The sequence below is a fragment of the Caretta caretta genome, chromosome 3 (assembly GCF_965140235.1).
Source record: "Caretta caretta isolate rCarCar2 chromosome 3, rCarCar1.hap1, whole genome shotgun sequence".
Lineage (NCBI taxonomy): Eukaryota > Metazoa > Chordata > Testudines > Cheloniidae > Caretta > Caretta caretta.
Window position 1 is genome coordinate 92,519,738 of NC_134208.1, and position 23,146 is coordinate 92,542,883.

The 23,146-nt window shown below is 38.6% G+C and overlaps 1 protein-coding gene across 1 annotated transcript in view; it reads right to left on the reverse strand.

The window, feature by feature from the left end:
• The window catches only part of MAN1A1 (mannosidase alpha class 1A member 1), a 209,217-nt gene that overhangs the window by 47,746 nt on the left and 138,325 nt on the right, over positions 1–23,146 (reverse strand). The window contains exon 6 of the mRNA XM_048844674.2: positions 110–233. Within this exon, the coding sequence (XP_048700631.1) occupies positions 110–233 (124 nt within the window). The remainder of the gene's footprint in view (positions 1–109; positions 234–23,146) is intronic.

The following is a 23,146-nucleotide window of genomic DNA, read 5'->3' on the forward strand; positions in this document are numbered from 1 at the left end:
ATATGGATTCCCACAGAAACTATTCACCTGCTTACTGTGACACACTTAAAATTACAGAAATTCCAATTTTTCATTTTTTTAAAATAAAAGTTTTACCAAAGAATCTAACCTTTTCAGCAAACACTGGGTTTCCAGACAAATGGCTCAAATGTATGAACTCCAAATGCAGAGTTCCAAATTCTGCCAGAATACTGCTTCCTCCAGAAGCCCAGGGCCAGTTTCGACCAATCCCACTAAAGGGAGGAAAAGGCAGAAAAGGTCATTAGCATCTATAAAGTAGTACTAATAAAATATACGGTATATTAGGTACACTCTAGCTACCAGAAGAGAATTAACTTCAAAGCTTTTAATTAATAACACAATGAAACTTGTAAAAGTAACACCCTTACTAGGCCACCTTCTGTTTTATGAAACTACCCCATAGTTACCTTAAATGTTTGAGTACAATTCAATTCTGCTCCACCTTTATTAGACCACCTTTTTAAGCAAGTCAGACATTGATTGATCACTTAAAGATTTAGCTGTATTTATGTTTACATGACTACTATGCATTCCTAAAGTTAAGTTATAAGCCCTTTGGGGATTCATGTGTTTGTGCACAACGCTTAGCACAATGGACCCGGATTCTGACTGGGTTCTCTGGGTTTCTACTGTAATCTAAATATTGAATATTAAATTTATGAAGTCTCAATAAAAGATTTCATAAGACTTTAGAACATAAATCCTACCCTAATAATGTAGATTTTAACTACAGGTATGATAGCTATCATCCATTGTCTTTCAGGGCACTCTTTAACCATGATTAATGTTTTCAGAATTAAATTCAGAACTAACAACACTTCACCGAATAAAATTTAATCTTTACAGATGGGAGGCTGAGCTTTGGGACCCTCCCACCTTGCAAGGTCCTAGAGCCCAGGCTGCAGTCGGAGCCTGAATGTCCACACTGCAATTAAACAGCCCCTTAGCCTGAGTCCTGTGAGCCAGTCAGCTAGCATGGGCCAGCTGTGGGTATTTAACTGATAAATTCAAAGAAACAAGTGCCACCTCTTTACTGTGCTCTGCCTGAAGCTTGACTGACAGTTGACAAGAGGCACTGGAGAATTTTTTTTTTTTTAAACGAGTCTCTCGATTTGCATAGGGGAGTTTAAACATTGGACTCTATCTTGCAGGTGGTGCTCACTGGTAAACTGAATTCCACTTCCACAAAAACATTTGAGGGTTTTTTCTGGGGAGAAAAAAGTTGTCTCAAATTGGGACAAAAAGCCAAAATCTCAAAAGTTTTCATGGAAGTGAAATTCTGCAGTATTTTGTTTCAGTATCACTGAACTATTCCTGCAAAGGGAACATTTTAGTGTTTCTGAAACAAAATATGGCCCACAGCCTCCTCAGTCTCTTTGGAGCCTGAAGCCTTGGCAGCCCCAGCACTGTGGAAGCCATTCAGCGGAGCTGCTGAGGAGTCAGGCAGAGGTGGTGACAGGAAACCAGCCAGATTTCTATTGGAAGTTTCAGCAAATAGTTACAGTCCCATAGCAGATCTCAATTGTGGCAAAGACATTTCTGATAAAAAACTTGCAATCAGAAAATTTCCAATCCGCTTCATTTGCGAAGTTTCTAGCATGTCATGAAGGTTTCTTTAGTACTGGCTGGAGTATTAGAGGTTTTAGGGTGGGTGGCAGATTCTCCTTGTCCAAGGTGACATTACTAGGGCACAGGTATTCTCTATTTTTGCTCCATTAAAAGTAAATATCAAACTTCCAGGCTTCAGATTGTATTTTTTCTTCTAAAGATCCTGAGGGACTTGTATTATTGTCTTCACAAAAGGAGGGAACTACAGCTACTGAATGTACACGTCTTTTCATACATTTGATCACAAAAGTTGCTTAAAATAAGCACAGATGGATTTTCGCAATTATGCAAAGTAATTAAAAATAGTGTTATCTGAAACCTGCCGGTTTTGGCTTTCGCAGATGTCACTGGTCAAAATGGCAGGTGGTGTACCCTAAATTCAAACTAACTTCAGTATCTTCAGCAAACTGGCCAGCTGTGCAGCACTCTGCTGCAGATAGTTGACCTTGTCCCCTCCCATGTCATCTTTATGAGCCAACAAAGCAGGAATATTCTCCCCATCCCATCAGGATATTCAGGGGAGTGGGCAACTTGCCATCCCTGATATTCAGCAGTACAACACTGGTCCTACTGCAATCTATACTTACTTCATAAGGGAGGGGAAAAAAGATGCATCCCAGAATACATCACAGGCATAGAGAACACTGCATGTGGCCACTTTCTGAAGAGATAGTATGGGAGTTAGCTGTACTTCCACCAAAAGATTTCGCAGAAGGGGAATGAGGAATTTCAGGGCATCTGGTCCCCACCATCCAAAAATGAAAGCAGATATCTCTTACAAGCCTTGAGTGAGGGCTTAAAGCTGAGGCCTCTGATGTTTGCATGGGCTTTGAAAAGTAATTTTTGTAACCAGATTAGGTAATCATAAGTAAGGCTAAGATTTTGTCACGCATAATTTTAGTAAAAGTTATGGACAGGTCACGGGCAATAAAGAAAAATTCACGGAAGCCCGTGACTTATTCGTGACTTTTATTTAAAATATGCATGACAAAATAGAGAGCTGCAGGCTCCCCACACCACCCAGGGGTGCCTGGCTTGGAGCTGCAGGGTCTCCACACCACTGGCAGCTCCAAGCTCGGGGCACCCCCACCACCTGTAGTGGCTCTGGCTTGGAGCTCCTGGGCACCCCTGCTGGCTGTGCCGCTCCATGTTCCCGGGTACCCCTGCCAGTCACAGCAGCTCTGTGCTCCGGGGCACCCCCGCTGTCCGCAGCGGCTGGGAGCTGAGAGGCACCCCGTGGCCCTCTGCAGCTGGGAGCTTGGGCCCTGCAGTTCCCAGCAGCCAGGGGTGGCGGGGACCCTACAGCTCCCATGCATGGGGGCTCAAGTGACAGAGGTTTCTGGAAGTCACAGATTCCATGACTTCTGTGACAAAGTCGTAGAACTAGTCATAAGTGATTTGGATGATACGGTGTTTGACAAGTCAAAAGCAGTTGACTATGCATGATTATTTACGGATCAGTCAGCTGTGGAAGAAAGGGCTGTTAATTTTTCAACAAAAGATGGAAAATGCCAATTTGTTGAAACCAAAAATGTGAGAAAGGGTTGCTTTTGGTAAAATTTCAAAACATTTTCAAAAAATGTTTTGAAATTGTTGATATATCTCTTTTCAATATTTTCTAAATGAAAAATTTTATTTTGTTCAAAAAAACCTTTTCACTTAAAAATGTAAGTTACTTTAAGTTATTTATAGTAAAAATAGGTTGAAAATTTCAATCAAATATAATTTTTTTATTTTCAAGATTTATTTCAAAGAAAATTTTCAAGATTTTCACTTTTGGTCTTGATTCGGGATGGGATAATTTTTCAAAATCTCAAAAATCCTTGTGGGATGGGAAAACAATTTTCTGATCAGCTGTATTTTGTGGTTCAAACTAATTTTTTAAAATTCCATTTAAATAAACTGTTCAGATTAATTAAATGGAATGATGGTTGATCTGATCTGCTGCTCTGTAAAAGTTGGTCTCAAAACAATTGTTCTGAAATTAAGGGCTTATCCGCATGGCCCCACAGTTTGGACTACGGGATGTTAATTGTACGGAGCACTAGTGTGCTGTGCTGTGTAGCTCCCTTGTTTGGATGCTGCAGACATTATCTATAAGGTACCTACTCCACATCAACTTAGTGCTGTTTAAAGAGGACTACATTTAAGCAAAGTAAGTATTCTTGAGTTTGTGCCTACACTATCCACACACAATTCACACCCTCTGTAGTCCAAACTGCGTAGAGATACTTCCAGTAGAGACACATTTTTCTCCTACTCTTTCTAAAATTCATTAGAAAGTCTTTTAGAATCTCAGACTTATGTTTACTTAAAATGGTCCTGTTTTGGAAAGGTCATTCGCAATAACATTCATTATAAATATTATTATTTATTTGTATTACTGTAGCGCCTAGGAACCCAAGGTATGGACTAGGACCCCACTGTCTAAGTGCTCACATAGTGCTACAACATATTTTTTTTAAACGGTGCATTTTATATGACTAACTAGTTACAGCTAGGCAGATGGTACAGTACATTGCTCATTATAATGCTCTCTGAATAAGTTTCAAAAGTTAACATGATACATTATGAATGTGAAGTGCCACTATTATAGATGTCATACATGTCAATTTTATTAGTTATCTTCCCTTATGCCTCTACCCAAAGAAAAAAATATCTCCATGGGTACATTCCATTTAGGTTAAATTGATTGTTACATCCATACAGGCATCTCCAGTTTCCGTAAGTGATACCTTTGTGAGTCAGTTCATAATGGCCAGTCATGGCAGTTGTAATAAGCAGTATTCATACAGTGTAAAAATTCTCAGGTCTAGTTCTCATCTGACAACTACTTTTTCAGAACAATATTTTATTAAATGAAACCTCCTTAGCAGCAGTGAAAAAAGGTCAGTACCAATACAGGTTTTTATCTATACGTTCAATGTCTACCTTTCATATGAAGTAAAATATTTTAAAAGTCACACCTGCCACATAACCAGATAGCATAAAATAAGTCAATTTGATAAATAAAACATAATTGCTTCCAACATTTTTACTAAGCAAATGAAAGGAATCAAGAATATGTTCTAAACATTCAGCAACACAGGTGCACACATAAAAATGAGCTACCGGTGAAGAAATTTGTCCCAATTGTGCTCTCTAGTTGAGCACAAAGATTCTGTAGGTCAAGTGACTCTTGACAGACAACCAACGAGGTGGCTACAGTAGGTCTGCTTCTTCAAATATCAGATATTTTATACTCTATTACTGAGTACTACCTCAGAAATGCTTTCTTAAGAATAATCCTCCATTTTCCCTGAACAAAGGTTAAATTTTACTGCTTTAATACTTAATGAAAAACTGATCAACTTCTTTTATCACCACAGCACTATAATCCAATGTGGGGAGTTATGGTACCGGCAAGAATGGTAGGCATTTGATCCCCAGAGGGTTTTATAGGTGCCCTGTCCAGGATTTTCAAAAGCCTCTTGTAATTTTGGGTACCCAACTTCAGACACTTAAAGGCACATGGTTTTCAAAAAGTGCTGAGCACACTCTGAAAATCAGGTTCCTTTGAAGTGTCTCAAATTGGGCACTCAAAATCATTACTTACTTTGGAGTATCTTGTTTTACCTATACATAAAACCTAATGTATACATACATAGGGTGAGACCGTCCTTTTCTTACACGGCTGTGCAAGGGAGCAAGGTAACATAAGGCCCTCCCCTTACCTCATTGTGCAGGCTACCCATATCACAGGTGGCACTGTGGAGTGAGGGAGAGCAGCCTCTGTAGGGCCACCACTTTCCTCCCTCTACATGTCAACATAGCCTTGTCTCTACCTCTAATGTACAGACAGAGGGCTGGGGTGGATTATTTCCCCCAGAGCAAGGGTGAACAATTGACCATGTTATGAGTGAGTCACAATAGGGTCGTTGGGCTGCTCCTGGAGCTGTGCAATTTAGGATTTTTGGGTTCTGATGTGAGACTTTTGAACACGTGGACTTGGCAATACTGCACCTATTGATGCTGGTTAATTGTGAGGTTACTAGTCAAAGTAGCCAATATACAGTCTTGGTTAGGGTTAATTGTATAACTGTCTCCATTCTGTTTATTCTGATATTCCATGTTAACCTTTTCTAGTTTTCCCTCATTGTTCAAATGTAGTGCATCTATTTGCACGCAAATGGGCATTGGTTTATACTCCTTTCAACCGGTTGTCTGTCCTATGCTAATATGATGACATTAGTAGTGCCCTGAAGATGGAGGGATAGCAGACCAGGAAGCATAAGGCACTCAACTGAGCAGTAAATGTCGAGATTTTTTGTGTGACTGTGTGTGTGTGAGTGTGAGAGAGGGAGTGAGCGAAAGAGAGAAACAAAAAGACAGACACACAGGGTAGTGGGGTAGTACACAATTTAAACATTGCTATTAGAAATGCTAAGGTTTTAAATGCAATTTTTCAATGTTACAATCAAAAAATTCCTCTAACTTTATTCATTAACACAATTAATTTTAATAAAAATTAATTTCACCACAGGTCTTAAATATGTTTCCTGAAATACACTAATGAATAATCTAAACAATTCATGTTTCCTGTTACTTTATGCACTAAGGTTCTAAGTAATCAATTTCCAAGGACTAAAAAAAGCTGTAGGAAACAGAATACATCAGAAAAGGGATATCAATAATGCATACTAGTGGGAACTACTTTTAATAGAGTCCCCCAAAGAAAAGTGAACAGCAAATCAAAAATCATTAACAGGATTCTACAGTTCTGCCATCCATGTAATAATAAATTAGAATATGTAAAACAGAGAGCTATTAGAGCAAAATTCACTACTGCAACTACCTGCATAATTTGGGATGCTGAGTAGAATCAGTATAAATATAAAAAGAATTCTCAGAAACCAATGAAAACCCCCTCTGAATTGGAAATAACTGACAAAAAATTAATAGAGTTTTGACAGAAACCATGTAAAGAATGCTTGTATATAAAATACACATCCTGTAGTACTTGGAGTAAACTAAATCCATTTATCCTAGTCTAAAATATGTCTTTGAACATCACAGTTAGTCCTTCAAAAACACCACACTATGCCCATGATCTCACAATATACGAATAACCAGGCTGGGTGCCACTAACGTGTTCTTTACATGACTACTATGGGTTTCCTCTCTGCAAGGGGAATAAAAAGACACTCATCACATTTCAGCAATCCCAGCAGGCAAAGGAGAAGGGGGATCTTTCCTCTGCTTCTATCATAAAAAGCCTGTTATTCACTCAGCTATATACTGACAAGCAGCATATTCGCTCCAGCAGTATCTTTTTGTGGACTGTTCTTTACACAAAAGCTGTGTTCAAATACTAAAGAAACTAGAGAGTCCCACAGAAAGACTGTTTTACGCAGTGGTTGATTTGTTATAAATAAAAGCTACAGGTATATATGAGGCATTCATATGTGCTTTGTTTTTGGCAGCAGCATAGCATTTCCTGAAATCAACAATGCTGTAAAGAGGACTGTGGACCAGAGTAGTGGCTACTTTGAAGACTAAAAAAAGAGCATCTTCTTCAACTCTTCTCCCTCAATCCTCCCCAAAAGTACCAGACACTTCCCTCCACTGCCAACTTTTCACTGACTCATCTCAGGTTTTAAAGTTGCTTTGTAAAAAGTTGATTGAAAGATAGTTAAGATGGGCCTCCCTGCCTCAGATTCTGGAAAAATGGTTTCTTCTACTTCAAATTAGTAACCATGCCTGAGTAATAAATGTTAAAAAAATGGTCAAAAAGTCAACTTCTCTTTTAGAAGCAGCACGCAGTCGTTTTCTGAAAGAAAGCCACCATCAATTTTCAAGGCAGGGAAAGGTTAAAGTATACCAGCCCTTCCAATTTGGTGGAGAGTTTTCAGATCAAGGGAAAACTGTCCATTTACAAGGCTTGATGCTTCAAAACACTGGATAGCATACACTGACAACTGGGAGACTATCATAATTTATCAGGTTATACAAATAATTTCAAATGGTTTTATAAAGCACTATATCATAATCTTATAAATTAAGATTTAACAGCTGAGTTTAGATAATTACTTTTATATTGCCTAAACCATGTTTACTATTCTTTCATATGGCCATTTTAATATGGATTTTATCCTTCATTTTTCTGAAGTCACTTCATCCTGTTTTGTGAGCCTCGTGTCCTAGTCCTAATAAAATATTTTAAGTACATCAAAATACATTAAATTGATATATTTTGAAGTTACAAATAATTAATGCCTTACAATGATTCAACTACAATTCACATTTATTTTTCTTGGTATTGCATGTGGCATGATTAAATTTTTGTTCTGGGAATTAAATTATTCTAACTACATAGATGCATTATTAAAATAAATGGCAGATACAAAGTGTTGAAAATTTATTTTAACACTTAGTGCATCAACCAATCATATCAAGATTTATGCATCATAGTCATTTTGACTGACAACCCATTTATTTCTTTTGAACGCAGCAATTGTATCAACACTCGTTTCAGATAGTGGGTAACTTATCGTAAGACTGCAACTATGACATGCATTATGACATGAATTTATAAATGCCTTACCTTGTTCATTTTCGTTATGTAACACATTTATGCATAACATTATGCATAACACACATGGACCCCATGCTGGCAGTGCGTGGCTGCCTTTCTGATCTTTACTTTCAGAGATTCTATGACACTTACATGAAAGAGTATTAAATGGATTTCTGTTTTTCTAGATAAAAATTCAAGTTGTCTTTTTCAGACTTGTAATTTTCCAGACATAATCTACTTTGCCAAATGTTTTTTTAATTTTATTTTTCAGAAGTTTTAACATATCCTTAGATATATTCAAATACAGTGACAAAGAAAACACAGCAGGAGTACAGCAATACAGTACCACTTCCCCCAAAAGGGGAGAAGCCAAATGTTTTAAGAAAGTATGAAATATCTTTTTCTCCCAGCCTGCCCCAATCTTCCTTTTCTCTCCCACCCCCCATTCTTACTTTTCTTATAAATACATTTGTCCTTGGATCAAATAATTCTTGTTTTTATCAGTGACTCTCATCATAGGCATGATCCTATGCTCATCAAAGTCAATGGTCAAGGTCACATTGGCTTCAATGGAGAAGGATCAGGCACTAAAAGTTCCTTTAGTTAGCCTCAAGCATTGTAACAAAGGACATAGATAACACAACATGACCTTCCTAAGCAAGTTTCAAGTGTATGAAAAAAGGTACAGAGATGGCTGCAGAGAAGAGGACAGACAGGGTATCAAGTTTGGAGTGGAAAGGTGTCATGTTTTTCAGATTAACCTGGATAAGTAGGCAGAGACAGAGTTATGCAGAGCCTTTAGGAGAAGCCTGAACCTGATGTGGTGGAAAAGGGGAAAAACAGAAGGGGGTCAAGCCCCTGACTCAGCAGAGCACTTAAGCATGGGCTTAAGTACTTCGCTTTGCTGCACTGGGGCATACAATGCTAAAGATCAGGATATATTTTTAGTTAATTACAAATAAAAAAGAGGAACATAGCATTGCAAAGTTTTACATTGCAAAATTGGGTAGGTTGGCTACAACATAACTGTCACTGTATAAATATCTTGCATTAAAGCTGTTTGGATTTGAGAAATGAGAGCCTTCTTTACGGGAATCAATAATATTCAGTAAAAACAGAGTTTCCTCTCCCCAGCACAGGGTATGTTTACATATCACAATTTTATCCTTTACTGCCCATGACTATTTCATAATTAAGATGAAAGTCAAAATCCTGTAAAAAATGCATATTTACACACTTTTTACAGGCTCTCTTTTTCGATCACATACATTTTTTAGTAGTATATTATTGTCCAGTAGGATCCAGTCAATTTACTAATAAAGAGATATTTTGCTTTTCACAAGATACATTTATACTAAGTGAAACACTTCTGGTATGCTAGAAAATATCCATGTTATTTATGAATTTTTTATTTTAGTGCTTCACTTGTGCCTCCTGATATAGTACGGTATGATAAAACAGAAGTTAATTCATAGTGGGGAGTTATGCAATTTCAAGGGACTCCAAGTTTATAAATGAAACTACCACACTCAGTCATGGAGATAAATAGAAATCAAACAGAATGCCTGAACTATGATCAATTTGATCAATCAGCACTAGTGTAATTACACCTCACTAGAAATTAAATAGGAATATTTCTTTACTGTTGTCTAAGGGATTGATTGAAAAGTTGGCACATTTGTGAATATTGTGTTGCACGTGTCTGGTTTTCCTCAAGTTTTACACATTCAGGCATTGATACAGTGACCTTATAAAGACAATGCAGTCTTCCCCAGGTGCGAGACTTTATTACCTACCAGTTAATTACATTCTAGTGACCCTGTATCTCTTCCTTTCAGCTATTTAGGATTACTTCAGGGAACCAATATTTTCACATAATGGGTAGCCACCTTACAGATGGCCTAAGGTATTTAAAAAGGAATTAATTCTAGTGTTATATACTAATTGTCTTAAATAGCAAGGACGCAGAATGTCATGACTCACTGGCTCCCACCTGTTGTGATAAAAATTATAATCCAGTACATTCTCCATCTGATTTTAGTGTCACTCAAAAGTTTGTCTAAAACTTCCCGAGCATCCCTTTACGATTAAGTGAGTCTAAAAATTTTTTTTTAAAAAAGAACAAGCATGCGATGTCAAAATACCTACTCATGAGTGGATAGTTAAAAATGCTTGTTTTGCCTTTAATCATTATTACTGTTAATTAAGTTAGCTACATTAACATTAATTTTGTTCAGCAATCTTTTTGCAATAATCTGTGATGTAAATTAGAACATCATCATAGCCTGAAGTAGGGAATATCCAAAGCAGAATTTTTCCTCCTTTTCAATTTAAGTACCAGATAATTCCGGAGAGCTGAAAAAGGTTGAAAGGGCTGTATCCCCACAGCAGGGTAGAAAATATGAGTATACTTAAATCATATGTTGAAGAATAATCCTTTAACATGACCAGAAACAAATAATGCTCATAATATGCACTAATATTTCTATCACTTCAGTTTAAGGCATTTAATTGAGAACTGTGTAAAATAAACTGTTAAATTAGCTGTCATCAAGTTTTAGAGTAATTCTCTTACTAAAAGTAAAGTGATTTTAATCATATGGCACAATGAAAATTATACATATTAAAGTTAAACAGAGTTAGCATAAAAGCAGGACAATTTAGAGCAACTGACCAATCTTCTTTGAATCCAACCGGATTCAATAAGCACATTTTCCATGCTAAGGACTTATCACCACACTCTCTCTAATCAACACCACCACAAGTTTCTGAATATATTAAATGATGAATAGTTCATCAGTAAAAGTACCTGGTGTTTTCTTATATTTTTGCTTTTTCTATTATTGATATAAGCAGATATATAACTTTTGAAATACTTTATAAATACGATTTTTTTCATCTCTCTCAGGAGAGTTGGGTGAAAAAGTATTTTAATTTGCTCCCAAACTAACTATACCAGTGGTTCCCAAACTTGTACCGCCGCTTGTGCAGGGAAAGCCTCTGGTTGGCCGGGCCGGTTTGTTTACCTGCTGCATCCGCAGGTTCGGCCAATCGCGGCTCCCAGTGGCTGCGGTTCGCTGCTCCGGGCTAATGGGAGCTGCTGGAAGCGCGCGGGCTGAGGGACATACTGGCCGCCACTTCCAGCAGCTCCCATTGGCCCGTAGTGGTGCTAGAAAAAAAGCAGGAGCAGCAATAGCTGCTGACAGGGAAGGTAAGAGGTTGCCTGCCTGACAGTGCCATGCCTGTGGAGCCAGGTCAGGAGACAGGGGCTGGGGGGTGGGGAGGGGGCAGACAGCGTGGAGGTCACAGACTGGGGGTTGTAAGGGGGATTGAGGAAGGACAGACTGGGGCAGGGGCTAAATGGGAATGGAGGTGCTGGGCCACTTGGGGACAAGGGAGGGGCTGCAGGGCCACATGGGGGAAGGGGCTGGCTGAGTGCAGGCACAGGGCCACATGGGGACAGAGGAGAGAGGATGCAGAAACACATGGGAATGGGAAGTGGAGGCTGGCTGAGGGACGCAGGGCCACATGGGGACAAAGGGGGTGACTGAGTGGGGGCATGGAGACATGTGGGGACAGGATGGAGACTGTGCAGGGGCACATGGGGGTGGATGAGTGAGGTGGCGACACACAGGGATGGGGGAAATGGGTATCTGAACGGGGATAGAGGAACATATGGAGATGGGGGTAGGTGTGCCTGACTGAATGGAAGAGGCTAGGGGTCAGCCAGAATCTGCATGGGAGAGGCTCCCTAACAATCCCTCCCTGCCCCCCTCCCGCCCCAAAATCTATTCCATATTTCTCCCACCCACACCCAACACCTGTCCAGGTTCACTCCCAGGCTCCTTCCCTTTCCCTCAGCTCCTGTTACCCTGACTCCCCCAAGCCTTTGCACTGCTTCTGAGGGGGCTGGGAAATATGATTCTGTATTGCAGTTGAAATTAATTACTCAAAGTTCTGTATTTATATGCCTAGTAAGGAATCTATATGACAAAAAACATTTCCTGAATCTTTTTCACTGTCTGTATTGTTCAGGACATACTTAACAGGTATTTTGAAATAAATTACCAAAATAATTGAAGCTGGTGTGATTATATTGAGTTATTTTGACAAATAAAATATGCAGAATTTTGCAGAATTTTAAAATATTGTGTGCAGAATTTTTTATTTTTTGGTGCAGAATTCCCCCATAACAAGGTATTTAAAATGAAACAGATGGCTGGGCAGAAACGCAGATCACCTTTCAGTCCTCCAAAGGTTGAGGGAGGTGAGAGAATCAGAGAGACCTTGACAACATATAACTCAAGAACAAAGGAGCAAGGGTTCCATAAAAAACAGCCAAGATTTTTAACAGGTATTTGTGAACTATACTAAATCTATCTACATCTTTGACAAAAAACTTTCCAATAGAATGAGCTCATCTATAACGTTTTAATACACCATTCCCCCCCCCACCCCTTTTGTGTATTCGATTTTTATTTCATGATTCTTCTGCTGCATTTTTGGCCTTGTGACATTTAATAAATACTGTAACTATACTTACCTATTTAAAGATGACCCGTGGAGTTAAAAATAATGGCTTTTATACTTTTTCTAGTTTTTATGACTATAAAGGGCTAAAAGGTTGTAACTTTACCCCTTACCCTATCTCCATAATATAGAACTTCTGTATGTTCCTCACATTAAAAATGCAGGCCGTAACTAGGAAGACTTGACTGGAGAAAGATAAAATGACACTGTCACAAAAGCAAAGCAAATGAAAATTGAGCAACTGAGAGAAGGAATTTTTAGTGTGACTATATAAAGTCTTTGTTAACATTTATATGACTAATGTTTTGGCTAAAATAAGCCTTTGTTAAAGATTTAACTTCCCAGTATTTTCAGTTTAGCTGTTGGAGTTCAGAATTAACATCCCAGAAGTCATTCTGCAAAACCAGAGAATACCAAACCTGACATTCCTCATAACTTTTAAGGTTTTTTTTTTAAAAAGCTGTTAAAATACTTTTAGAATTTCTTTATCCATCATAAGGAAGAAAAAAGGAACAACTCGATTTTTAAAGATTCTTTGCCAATCACTTTTAAAAGTGGGGATACTCAGAACATCTTTGATACATTATCCCAGAGAACAAGTCTGTTATGCACAGAACTATTTACACTTTATTATCTAGACAGAAAATAATCACACTGTGGAATAAGCAGAGCAAGTACAATTTCCATGCTGTATCTGCTGAACACCAAAATGTGTTGCATTGTTCACTGTCTGTACAGTCTAATATTTGCATTCATTTGAAAAATTATCAAAAATTCAAATCAAATTATGTGTGTTCTTTAAGGGGATGTATTTTGTGTGCTGTGGGGGCTCCAGTGTGTTGCATACCCTACGGGGTATGAAAATTGAAGTGGACATCCAGAGAGGTTGAGCAGAAAGCCTGCCTTGGGCCCCTTTTAATACATTTTACTGAGGGTATTTAATGTAGACAACCCTACCAACACTATGTACTCAAAGTATCTACATCAAGGAGCCTTTGACAGACGACTAATAAAAATACCCTCTTCTCTATGTCTTGTAGAAACCACTGAAGGGCAAATATCAACACTAACAGCTTTATAAGATACATTATATATACCTACTATTAAAATCCAATTATAATCATATAATGAATACTTTCCCCATTTATTCCATTATAAGCCACTGTGGAGAAGTACAGCAATAGTGTTTCACAGACGTCAGTGAGATATAGTAGCCTTTCATTTAATTTGCTGAGGGATTATTTGCTTCTATTGACATCTCTCTAAGAAGAAGTTAACTTTCTAAATAGAAATGTAACTTTTTAACCTAAATTTAAATCCAGAAAGAAAAATTTCTAGAACAAAACTGTTTGGATGGCTTACCTACCAATATCTGTCATTCTATGCATGTCTCAGTTCTCTTTTTAATAGCTTTTAAATTGCCCTATGGTTGTGCAGTTTCATTTTGTCCTTCCCTCTGGTGTCCCAGATGCTGAGTGACATTAGTGCCTCGACCACAGCTGCTACTGGAATTCTATTACTGTTTGCCTTGATGAGGGTGTATTATTTATTACTAAGTAAATAAAATTTTGGGATATTAAGACAATTTAGAAACACTGACACGAACACACTACTCTCCCCCTCTTTTCCCAAAGCTCTCAGGACAGAGTAGGAGAAAGAATGAGGACTCCTGGAGACACAGCTTTCAGTGCTAGCCAATGAGACACCCCATGACTTCCTGCTCCATACTATGCTTTCAAATGATATCCTTGAGAAAAAAAATATCATGACATACAATTCCTGCTGTGACCAGTAACAAACCACATAACCTGTTGATGAATAGTGGGAAAACCACAGCCTTGCTGGGGGCATTTAGCACCCACATTCCCCATCTGGATCGGTTCACCTGGAGAACCAATCTGAAGAGCCCCCTTGAGGTTTATGCCTTGCTCTTAAGAGATTTGGTGGTTTTGGGAAGATGCACAGAGCTGAGAAGTAAGGAAGCTGGTGGGGCTCCTGCTCTTGATGCAGCCAACCTGATGTGGCAAGGGTCATGGCCACTTGAAACTTTCTCAGATAACCTCAACCTTCAAGCAGGGTCAGTTCCAGGGTTCCATTATTAGGGAAGGAGAGTGAGTATTGTGGGGCCCCCGGATGTCACTAGTTAAAACACAAAAAACCTTCCAGGAGTCTAAGGGCTAGGCAGACCCTTGGAAAATCTCAGATTTTAAGAGTTTAAAATTTTAAAAATTGACTACTGTGTCAGTTATTTGTAATAAAGGATGAAGACTGTACATATTGTACATATTCTGGCCTGTAAACAGATTAGGATTCCTTGGTGATCATTGTGGGTGTGTGTGCTTGTGCACACAAATGTCTCCAGGTCTTGCCTTCAAGTGAACATGCAACACAGACCAGCGTGATCCCTGCACACAGGATGTTCTGCAGTAGATCAGGGAGATGGTGACTCAGAGTTAATCTTGAACTGTCTGATTAGATGTCGATTCTTTGGCAACCCTGATTCCTCCCCAACATGAGACTTCCTAGACCCAACTGTCAATTTCTCTCCCTTATGAAGAATCCTCAATATTAAGCCAGCAATACCACAACAGAAACCCAACGATATGGCAAAATATAGGGATGAATTTAAAAAAATTATCAGGAAAATAAAACAAGACTAAGCAAAACTACATAACTCAGGTGAAGTTCTAAAAAAATGTAAATTTAAATAGAAAATTCAGGCAAGCCTAGCATTACCGAAAACAAAGGTTTCAAATCTTTAAGCTATATTTTAATTTTGTTAAAAAGCATTCTACAAAACTACTAATACTCCTGAGATGAATACATAGTTGAATTTGCTTTTGAGGAATTTGTTGTTTTGCATGATCCACTTGAGCAGTGCAACAATATACTGCGTCAACACAGCTTTGATTGAATTACAGCTTAGGATATCACTCCAGACAATACATTGTACGATATAAATCATCACCGGTTTTGTAAGGTATACTCTGTGCCAATCATCTTTTTATAAGATCATGTAGTCCATGAAAGTATCCCAAGAAAATACTGCTGATCTAAGAGCTGAAAGGTACAGTATGGTAGAAGCTTCAGCAGAATAAAAATTTGATATGCCACAGAGAAAGAATTTGGACAAGTTCTCCAGGGTCTTTTTGCAAATTCTCAGCTGTATTTCACTTCAGCAGTGTTTATACTATTTTCATTTGCTTTTGAACCAACATTTGTGGAAGCAATGGTTTATTAAGATAAATGTTAATGAAACAAGTTACTCAGGTACTACATTTTCTGCAATGAATAATTTGATCAGGTCTAAACATTAAACAGGACTGAAGTACATAGGAAGTTAAATGATACAGAATATCAACTAATTTACTAGAGAACCTTCAATGAAAATGTAAGCCAAAGGCAACCATAAGCTGGCTGTGAAGTGCTTACTAGGAAAAGCACTAACATTGTGCATTCACAGAAATATTCATATAAACCCAAATAGCTCTGTATTCATATTTACATATATCACTGTCTTTTAATGCCTCAGGGAGCCGTATCTGAAGTCAAAACAAAATAAGCCCTTGCCCTCTCCTACTATTTCTTCAATTGGGTGTATGTGTGTGTGTGGGGGTGATTCTGTTCCCTGAATCCAAGTCAGTTCCCGGTGAAATTCTAAAGTAAATTGAGTAAAGCTTCAAGAACTTCCTCTTAAAGCAAATATGTTATTTTTATCCAGGGAATAACCAAAGTTTTCATTTTGGTTTAAAGACTTGAATTTGATATTATTTATTTGTACCTTGGTAGTGCTTACGAGCCCAAGTACTGGACTAAGATGCCTTTGTGCAAGGTGCTCTACACGGAACAAGAAGACTGTCCCCTGCCCCAAAGATCTCTCTCTAGTCAGATTCTGGTAGTAGCATATATTGAATCTGTGAGAGTGGCCTATACAGCCTTGATGGACCAGCCAGCTACAGCCATCAGGGATACATAGGGTCTGGGTTTTTTTTTTTTTAATAAACATAACATTCTAATAAATCAATACAAGAGAAACATTACTTGATCATCAACAAACTCAAAAGTCAAACTGATCTAATATGTGTTTTAATTAGAATTTGCTTTTCCATTATTTCAGTGGTTTTTTTTTTTTTTTTTTTTTTTAATGCTTCAAGAAGATCCAATTTCTGCACATGGCAAACTCTCTCTAAAAGGCCAGTCTGAGTTATGTTTAGTCTCTTCATCTGGAATTTTTGATGACCATCTTAAAATGGTTGTATTTTGCCTTTTCATATTTCAAACCCCTTTTGTATTTTTAATTATTTTCTGGACATTGTCTGCAGTTCTTTGAGGCACAGTTACCACATAGTCAGCAATCCTTTAAGCATTTGTGGGAAGCTCTGTGTGGTTGAGTAATCAACTTTAGGCTTTTGAAGATTTGGGGTTATTTCAAACAGAACCAACTTCTCAAAGTTGATTCTATTAAGCTATAAATATAGCAGGGTTTCTATGCTACCCTTGATTAGGAAATTAGTTTAACAGACCAAACTGTGTTCATTATTATCTCCCCTTAATGGGCCTGGTTTGATTTTTTGTGTAAGTAAAGCAATGCATTTATAATAATAGTTCACTGCAACACTGATTTATTTTAAAGATATGGCAGACAGCACTCAGACTGATTTGCACAGATCCAAATCTAATACACCTAAGTAATTTTTATTTTCTCCTTGTGTTGCAGAAAAACAGATTTATGGATAAATTATGAAAAATACAAGTAGATAAAAACCATTACAGTAATTGCATTGGTTGCATTTTTTAATTTTTCACAATTAAGTCAATAAGAGCTTTAGTAACATCCTTATATTACTTGATTAGTTTTGAAAGTGATTATCTTAAGAACTCTATTTAATTGGAAGCCTCTCAATTTACAAGGAACATTAAACTCTCAGTAGCATTTTAAGATTATTCAACATATGCAGGTCAATTACCAGTAATCACTGTTTTATACAAATGTTCCATAAAAACTACACTGACACTGACAAAGAGGAAAAAAGAAAGAGTGCTTTAATTAATGCTGCTGAGCTTCAATTGACATTTTCAGAATGAATGGGCATCTCTAGCACTTTTACATATAAAGCTTTCCTGAAACTGGTGCAGTTGTGAAATTGAATAAAGATAAAACAAAACAACGCTCTGCCTTAAAACAGATGAAGATAATTTGTCATGACTGCTAAATCACAAAATTGCACTAACTGTACTCATGCCCAGCTGCACTTTAATTTCCAGATTAGAAAATTACAATTAATTTTCTTAATATTGCTATGCCATATTTCTTCTTCCAGTTAATAAAAACAGATTGCAATCAATCATTGTTAACCCATGTTGCAGAACAGAAGTGCTGTAGTTATTTCCATATATGATTCTCTGCAATGATCTTTCTGCATAGCACCCTCTCTGGGATCTATTTTTTAAATTATTGTAAGAAGGTGTTATAATAAGGGAAATAAATTATAACTGGATTTAATGTAGTTGAGAGAAAAGCTAGAGTCAACTTTATAGTAAGGGATTTTTAAGAGCCTTTTATGGGTGGAATACTCCAGATAACCACAGAGTATTTTAATCCCTATTTCAACTATACTGTATTTTAAGCATCCTTTTTAAATGGAATTTGTTGAATGATTCAAGTTCACTGCTAGAAATATTTAATCATAATTAAAGAAGGTATTCCTTCTTGTAGTGATTTTTTTGGTCTAGTTAGAAACTATTAAAATTGCTCAATACCTGTCTGACCATCATAGAGCATGAACTTAGAAATTTACAAGAACTGAACTGAAGTGGTAAGGGTAAGAAATTGATTTTTAAAAGATTTAGACTAATGGGTATTTCAAGAGTGCTTTGGACATTTTCGTTTAGATATATTTTCAAGTGAATTGGTACAATGTTTCACCAGCATGGCCTCTTCTTGTGAGTCTGTACTAATATCAAAAGAAGGCTTTTATAGTGCACGTGAGTGGAGAGAAACAAGCAGAATGGGGCTTACATGTGACCTAAAAAAAACAAATTAGTCTCTGCCTTTTGTTTATTTAGAGATGCATCAGAAAGGCCTGAAAGGACCTTGTTTCTGCTTGTTTATACAGTAGGAATTCGTTTGTCTACTCCTTTTCTCCTGGAAGAGCATGGATAACTGGAGAACTAGTCAGTATGTGACATCACAGTTTCCAAGGAAGTGACATCTGATGGACAGGGGAAGTGATTAAATTAGAACTTTTAATATATTCTCAGATATCTGAGAAATTATGGGAAATTCAACAACTAACAGAAGTTGGAGATTCAACAACTATTAATAGCGGAGAAAGCTCTCAGATATGCTTGGAAGGATATGCTTGGAAGGATTAGATTTTTATCAGTAAATGTCCATTTCACCACCCATACATCCTCCCCCCCCAAAAAAAACATTTTCATTGATAACAGATATATAGATCTAGGCAAAGTAAGCAGAATGCTGCATGAGAACTGGTAGAGTTTGATTTAAGGATATTTACTTTGTATATTTTGATGTGATTTGACTATTTGTTCTAACGTTTATAAAGCTTTCTGAATCTCAACATCTACTCACATTACATAATTCCCTCACCCACCCCATAATTTCCCCACTAACTGTGAACACTTAAAAATCTTAAAAATAAAGTGATAATTACAAACATAAAATTTGAATTCTGCCTACCCTACATATTACAAAAATCTTCCTAACGCTATGAAGAGTTAAGTGCTATAAGTTATCAATGGAGGTTGTGGAATACTCTTCATTACAGGTTTTTAGGAATAGATTACACAGACACTTGTCAGGGATGGCCTAGGTATACATGGTTCTGCCGCAGGGCAAGGGGCTGGACTAGATGACATCTTGACATTCCTTCCAGCCCTACATTTCTATAATTTCTATAAAATTAGAAGAATATGCTATAGAAGACATGGTCGACCTGAGGAGTTTTCAATCAAAAACAAACAATGAATACAAACATTGGGAGACACTCAAAATACAATTCAAGAATCAAATGGAAGCAGGAACAAACCAATTATCCTAAAAGAAGGGTCTTTGCTGAATTACTGAGAAGGATCTTAACAACGGGGGAAACACCATTAAACCTTATCATCACAGAGGCTAAAGAAATTATGGATTTTGATGTTTGAGAACTGCTTGGCTTCAGTGATCTTAATATGATGATGGGATTCTTTGATTACTAGGGGAAAATAATCTATAATAAGTAGAACTGTTATTTAGGGAAAACAAATTGTAAAAATTGTTTTGAAGGCACTCCAAAAGGACTGAACAACAAAATGCTACACAAGAATGCTTGATCTCTTTATAGCATCCTCAGCAGATTTATCACAAATTTCAAGACAAGCAAACAACATTGTAAACATCCATCCTGCTAGCTAGATTTAAAGTATGGTACCAGAAAGTAAATATGCTTATACAAATTGAAAACAAAAAAGGTGGTGGGGGTAGAAGGAAATAAAGAGTTATATGTAAAGGGCCATAAAAAAAGAGGTATGAAGCAAAGATCCGTAACATGGCATGGATGTAGATCAATTTACAGTATCTCCATTTGTTTCCTTCTGAGTGTAGTAGTCAGTTATAATGGGCAACCGCTCATCCTTCCTGAAGGCTCTCTTGTGTATGTGGGGAGCCCTCAGGGTTATGTCCTTATATTTAATATGTATGTGTAGCTGCTGGGTGAGTAGAGATGTTCTGGGTCAATAATACAATCAGAATGCTAATGGTAGTCAAGTATAATCTTTCTCAAACCCTGGCTCTGATCGCTCTGCTTTCTTAGTGCCTGTCTCAGATAGCTTCCTGGATGAAAGCTAGCTGTTTTAACTCAGACCTAGTGTGTAGAGGAAAGCAACTTGAGGTTATAATGGCTGCCTCCTTTTCTTCTCTGTAGTTAGCAATCTTGGAGTCTTATTAGATCAAACAGCGCTATTGGATTCCTCATTGACACTGGTAGTCTGAGGAAGCCAGTTCTTCATTCCTTTGGCGACACCCCAGTTAGGGTTGCCAACTTCCTAATCAAATAAAACTGAACACCCTTGTCCATACCCCTTCCCTGAGGCACCCCGTCCCGCACTCACTCCATCCCCACTCCCTCTGTCGCTTGCTCTCCCCCACCCTCATTCACTTGCTCATTTTCACCAGACTGGGGCTGGGGTGTGTGCTCTGACTGGGGGTGAGGGCTCTGGGTGGGGCCAGGGATGAAGAGTTTGGGCTTCAGGAGGGAGCTCCTGGCTGGGGCTGAGGGGTTTGGGGCATGTATGGGCTCTGAGCTGGGGGTAGGGCTCCAGGACATGGGAGGGGGCTCCAGTCTGGGGAAGGAGTGCGGGGGGGGGAGTGAGGGCTCTGCCTGGGGGGCTGGAGATGAGGGGTTCAGGGTACAAGAGGGGGCTTTGAGCTGGGGCCTGGGAGCTTGGAGGGGTTTCTGAGCTGGGGCAGGGAGTTTGGGGTTCAGGCTCAGGGACGGAGTTTGGGTTGGGAGGGGGCTCAGGGCTGGGAGCGGGAAGGGGTTCAGGGTGGCACTTACCTCAGGCAGCTCCCGGGAAGTGGCAGGCATATTCCTCTAGCTCCTAGGCAGAGGTACAGCCAGGTGGCTCTGTGCATTGCCTCCGCCCACATACACTGCCCCCGCAGCTCCCATTGGCCACAGTTCCCAGCCAATTGGAGCTACAGAGCCAGTGAGCGGGGTGGGGCCAGCACGTGAAGCCCCCATGGCCATGCCTACCACTTCCAGGGAGCCATGCAGAGCTGGGTAGGGAGCCTGCCAGCCCCATGCTAACCAGACTTTTTATGGCCTAGTTAGCAGCGCTGACCAGAATCGCCAGGGTCCCTTTTTGACCGAGTGTTCCGGTTGAAAACCGGACACCTGGCAACACTAAGCCCAGCCCTAATGGGAGCAACCACAACGGTTTTAATCCCTCTCTGAGGTATTAGACTGCTGGAGACACAAAAGTGTTTTGTGGTCTTCCCTTAATGGTCTTGTTCCCTACACAATAGCAGCAGAAAATTGAAAACTTATAACTTTTCAATTTGCATTTGAAGGTCATGGAAATCGTAAAGCAAATTGGTTAAATGGTCAGAAATCACCGTAAATGACAGTAGCTTCCAGAGTAGAGGTATCAGTAGTAATTTACTTGAGGAAGTGTTGCCCCTTCTTGCAATTTGCCTTGGAGTGTCAACTGCTGGAACTGGAGCCCGAACTGCATTTTGTTCAGAGTTATGGACAACCTCCATTCCTGAGGCGTCTGGAACTCTGAGGTTCATGCATTCTTGTTTCAGAAAAGAATGCCAACAGGCTTATAGGATTCCCAGCGACCATCAAAAAGGTTAAAATTCAGACAAGTGAAATATTTATATATTGTATGTATGCACCTGGGGCACATTACTACTATCCACATATAGAAATTCCAGAATAGAGCTACTAAATTAACCAAATATATGGAAGGTTTCAGCTATAACAACCTAGGGAGACTACACCTTACACTGTTTGGAGAAAGGCTATGGAGGGATTCTATTATGTAAGTACTTCAGGGGGATTATATAAATATAGATAATGATCTATTTATCAAGAGGAGAACATTTTTTTTTTTTTAAAAAGGTCAATATGGAAGGAGGTCTTGTTTCTTCAGGGAATAAGAAACACGCAGAATTTTCTGCCTCTGAAGATCCTAACAGAATCCATTTTACCAGCGAATTATGAAAAACAGTTGACAATTATTTGTTTTAAATGATATTTTGGAATGTTAATAAGGTTTTGGAGTTTAATGATATTTGGGAGTATTGCCCCTTCTCTCAATAAAACCATGGCCACCATTTGTTAAAAGTTACTCCAGCAGTTTGAAAACTAGACCATTTAAAAGCTAGGTTAAAGCAACTTCAGATACCGTACCCAAGTCACTTTGTCAATTTTTGTGGCTTGAGAATTATTTATTTCTTAAATTTTCTTTTTCCTAGGGACTACTGACTCACGGCAAAACCGTGAAACTGAATCCAGTATACTCTGGATTTTCCAAAACCTATTATCCAAACCTCCACATTCTCTGTATCCCATCCTTGTCCCGCAGTTGATTCGGATAATAGAACAGAGACCCCCAGGTGCAAGGGAGGCCATCCTGCTGCTTAATGGCTCCTGCTTCAGTGCAGAGAGCCCTCTGCAGTCCTGCCAATACCGGAGCGGGCAAGCGGGGCCATAACAGCGGAGCTGCAGAGAGCTCCGGGTGCTGCTGCTTCTGCCCTCTCAATTATCTGAACTCCTGCTTATCCGAATAAAAACTGTGTCCCCCATGCTATTCAGATAATGGAAACTACACCGCATATATAACGTCAAATGCACGAAGTAAACTGATAAAAGGTTTTCCTCTAATCTTTCAATTAGAACAATTCCAGATGTTATTTGT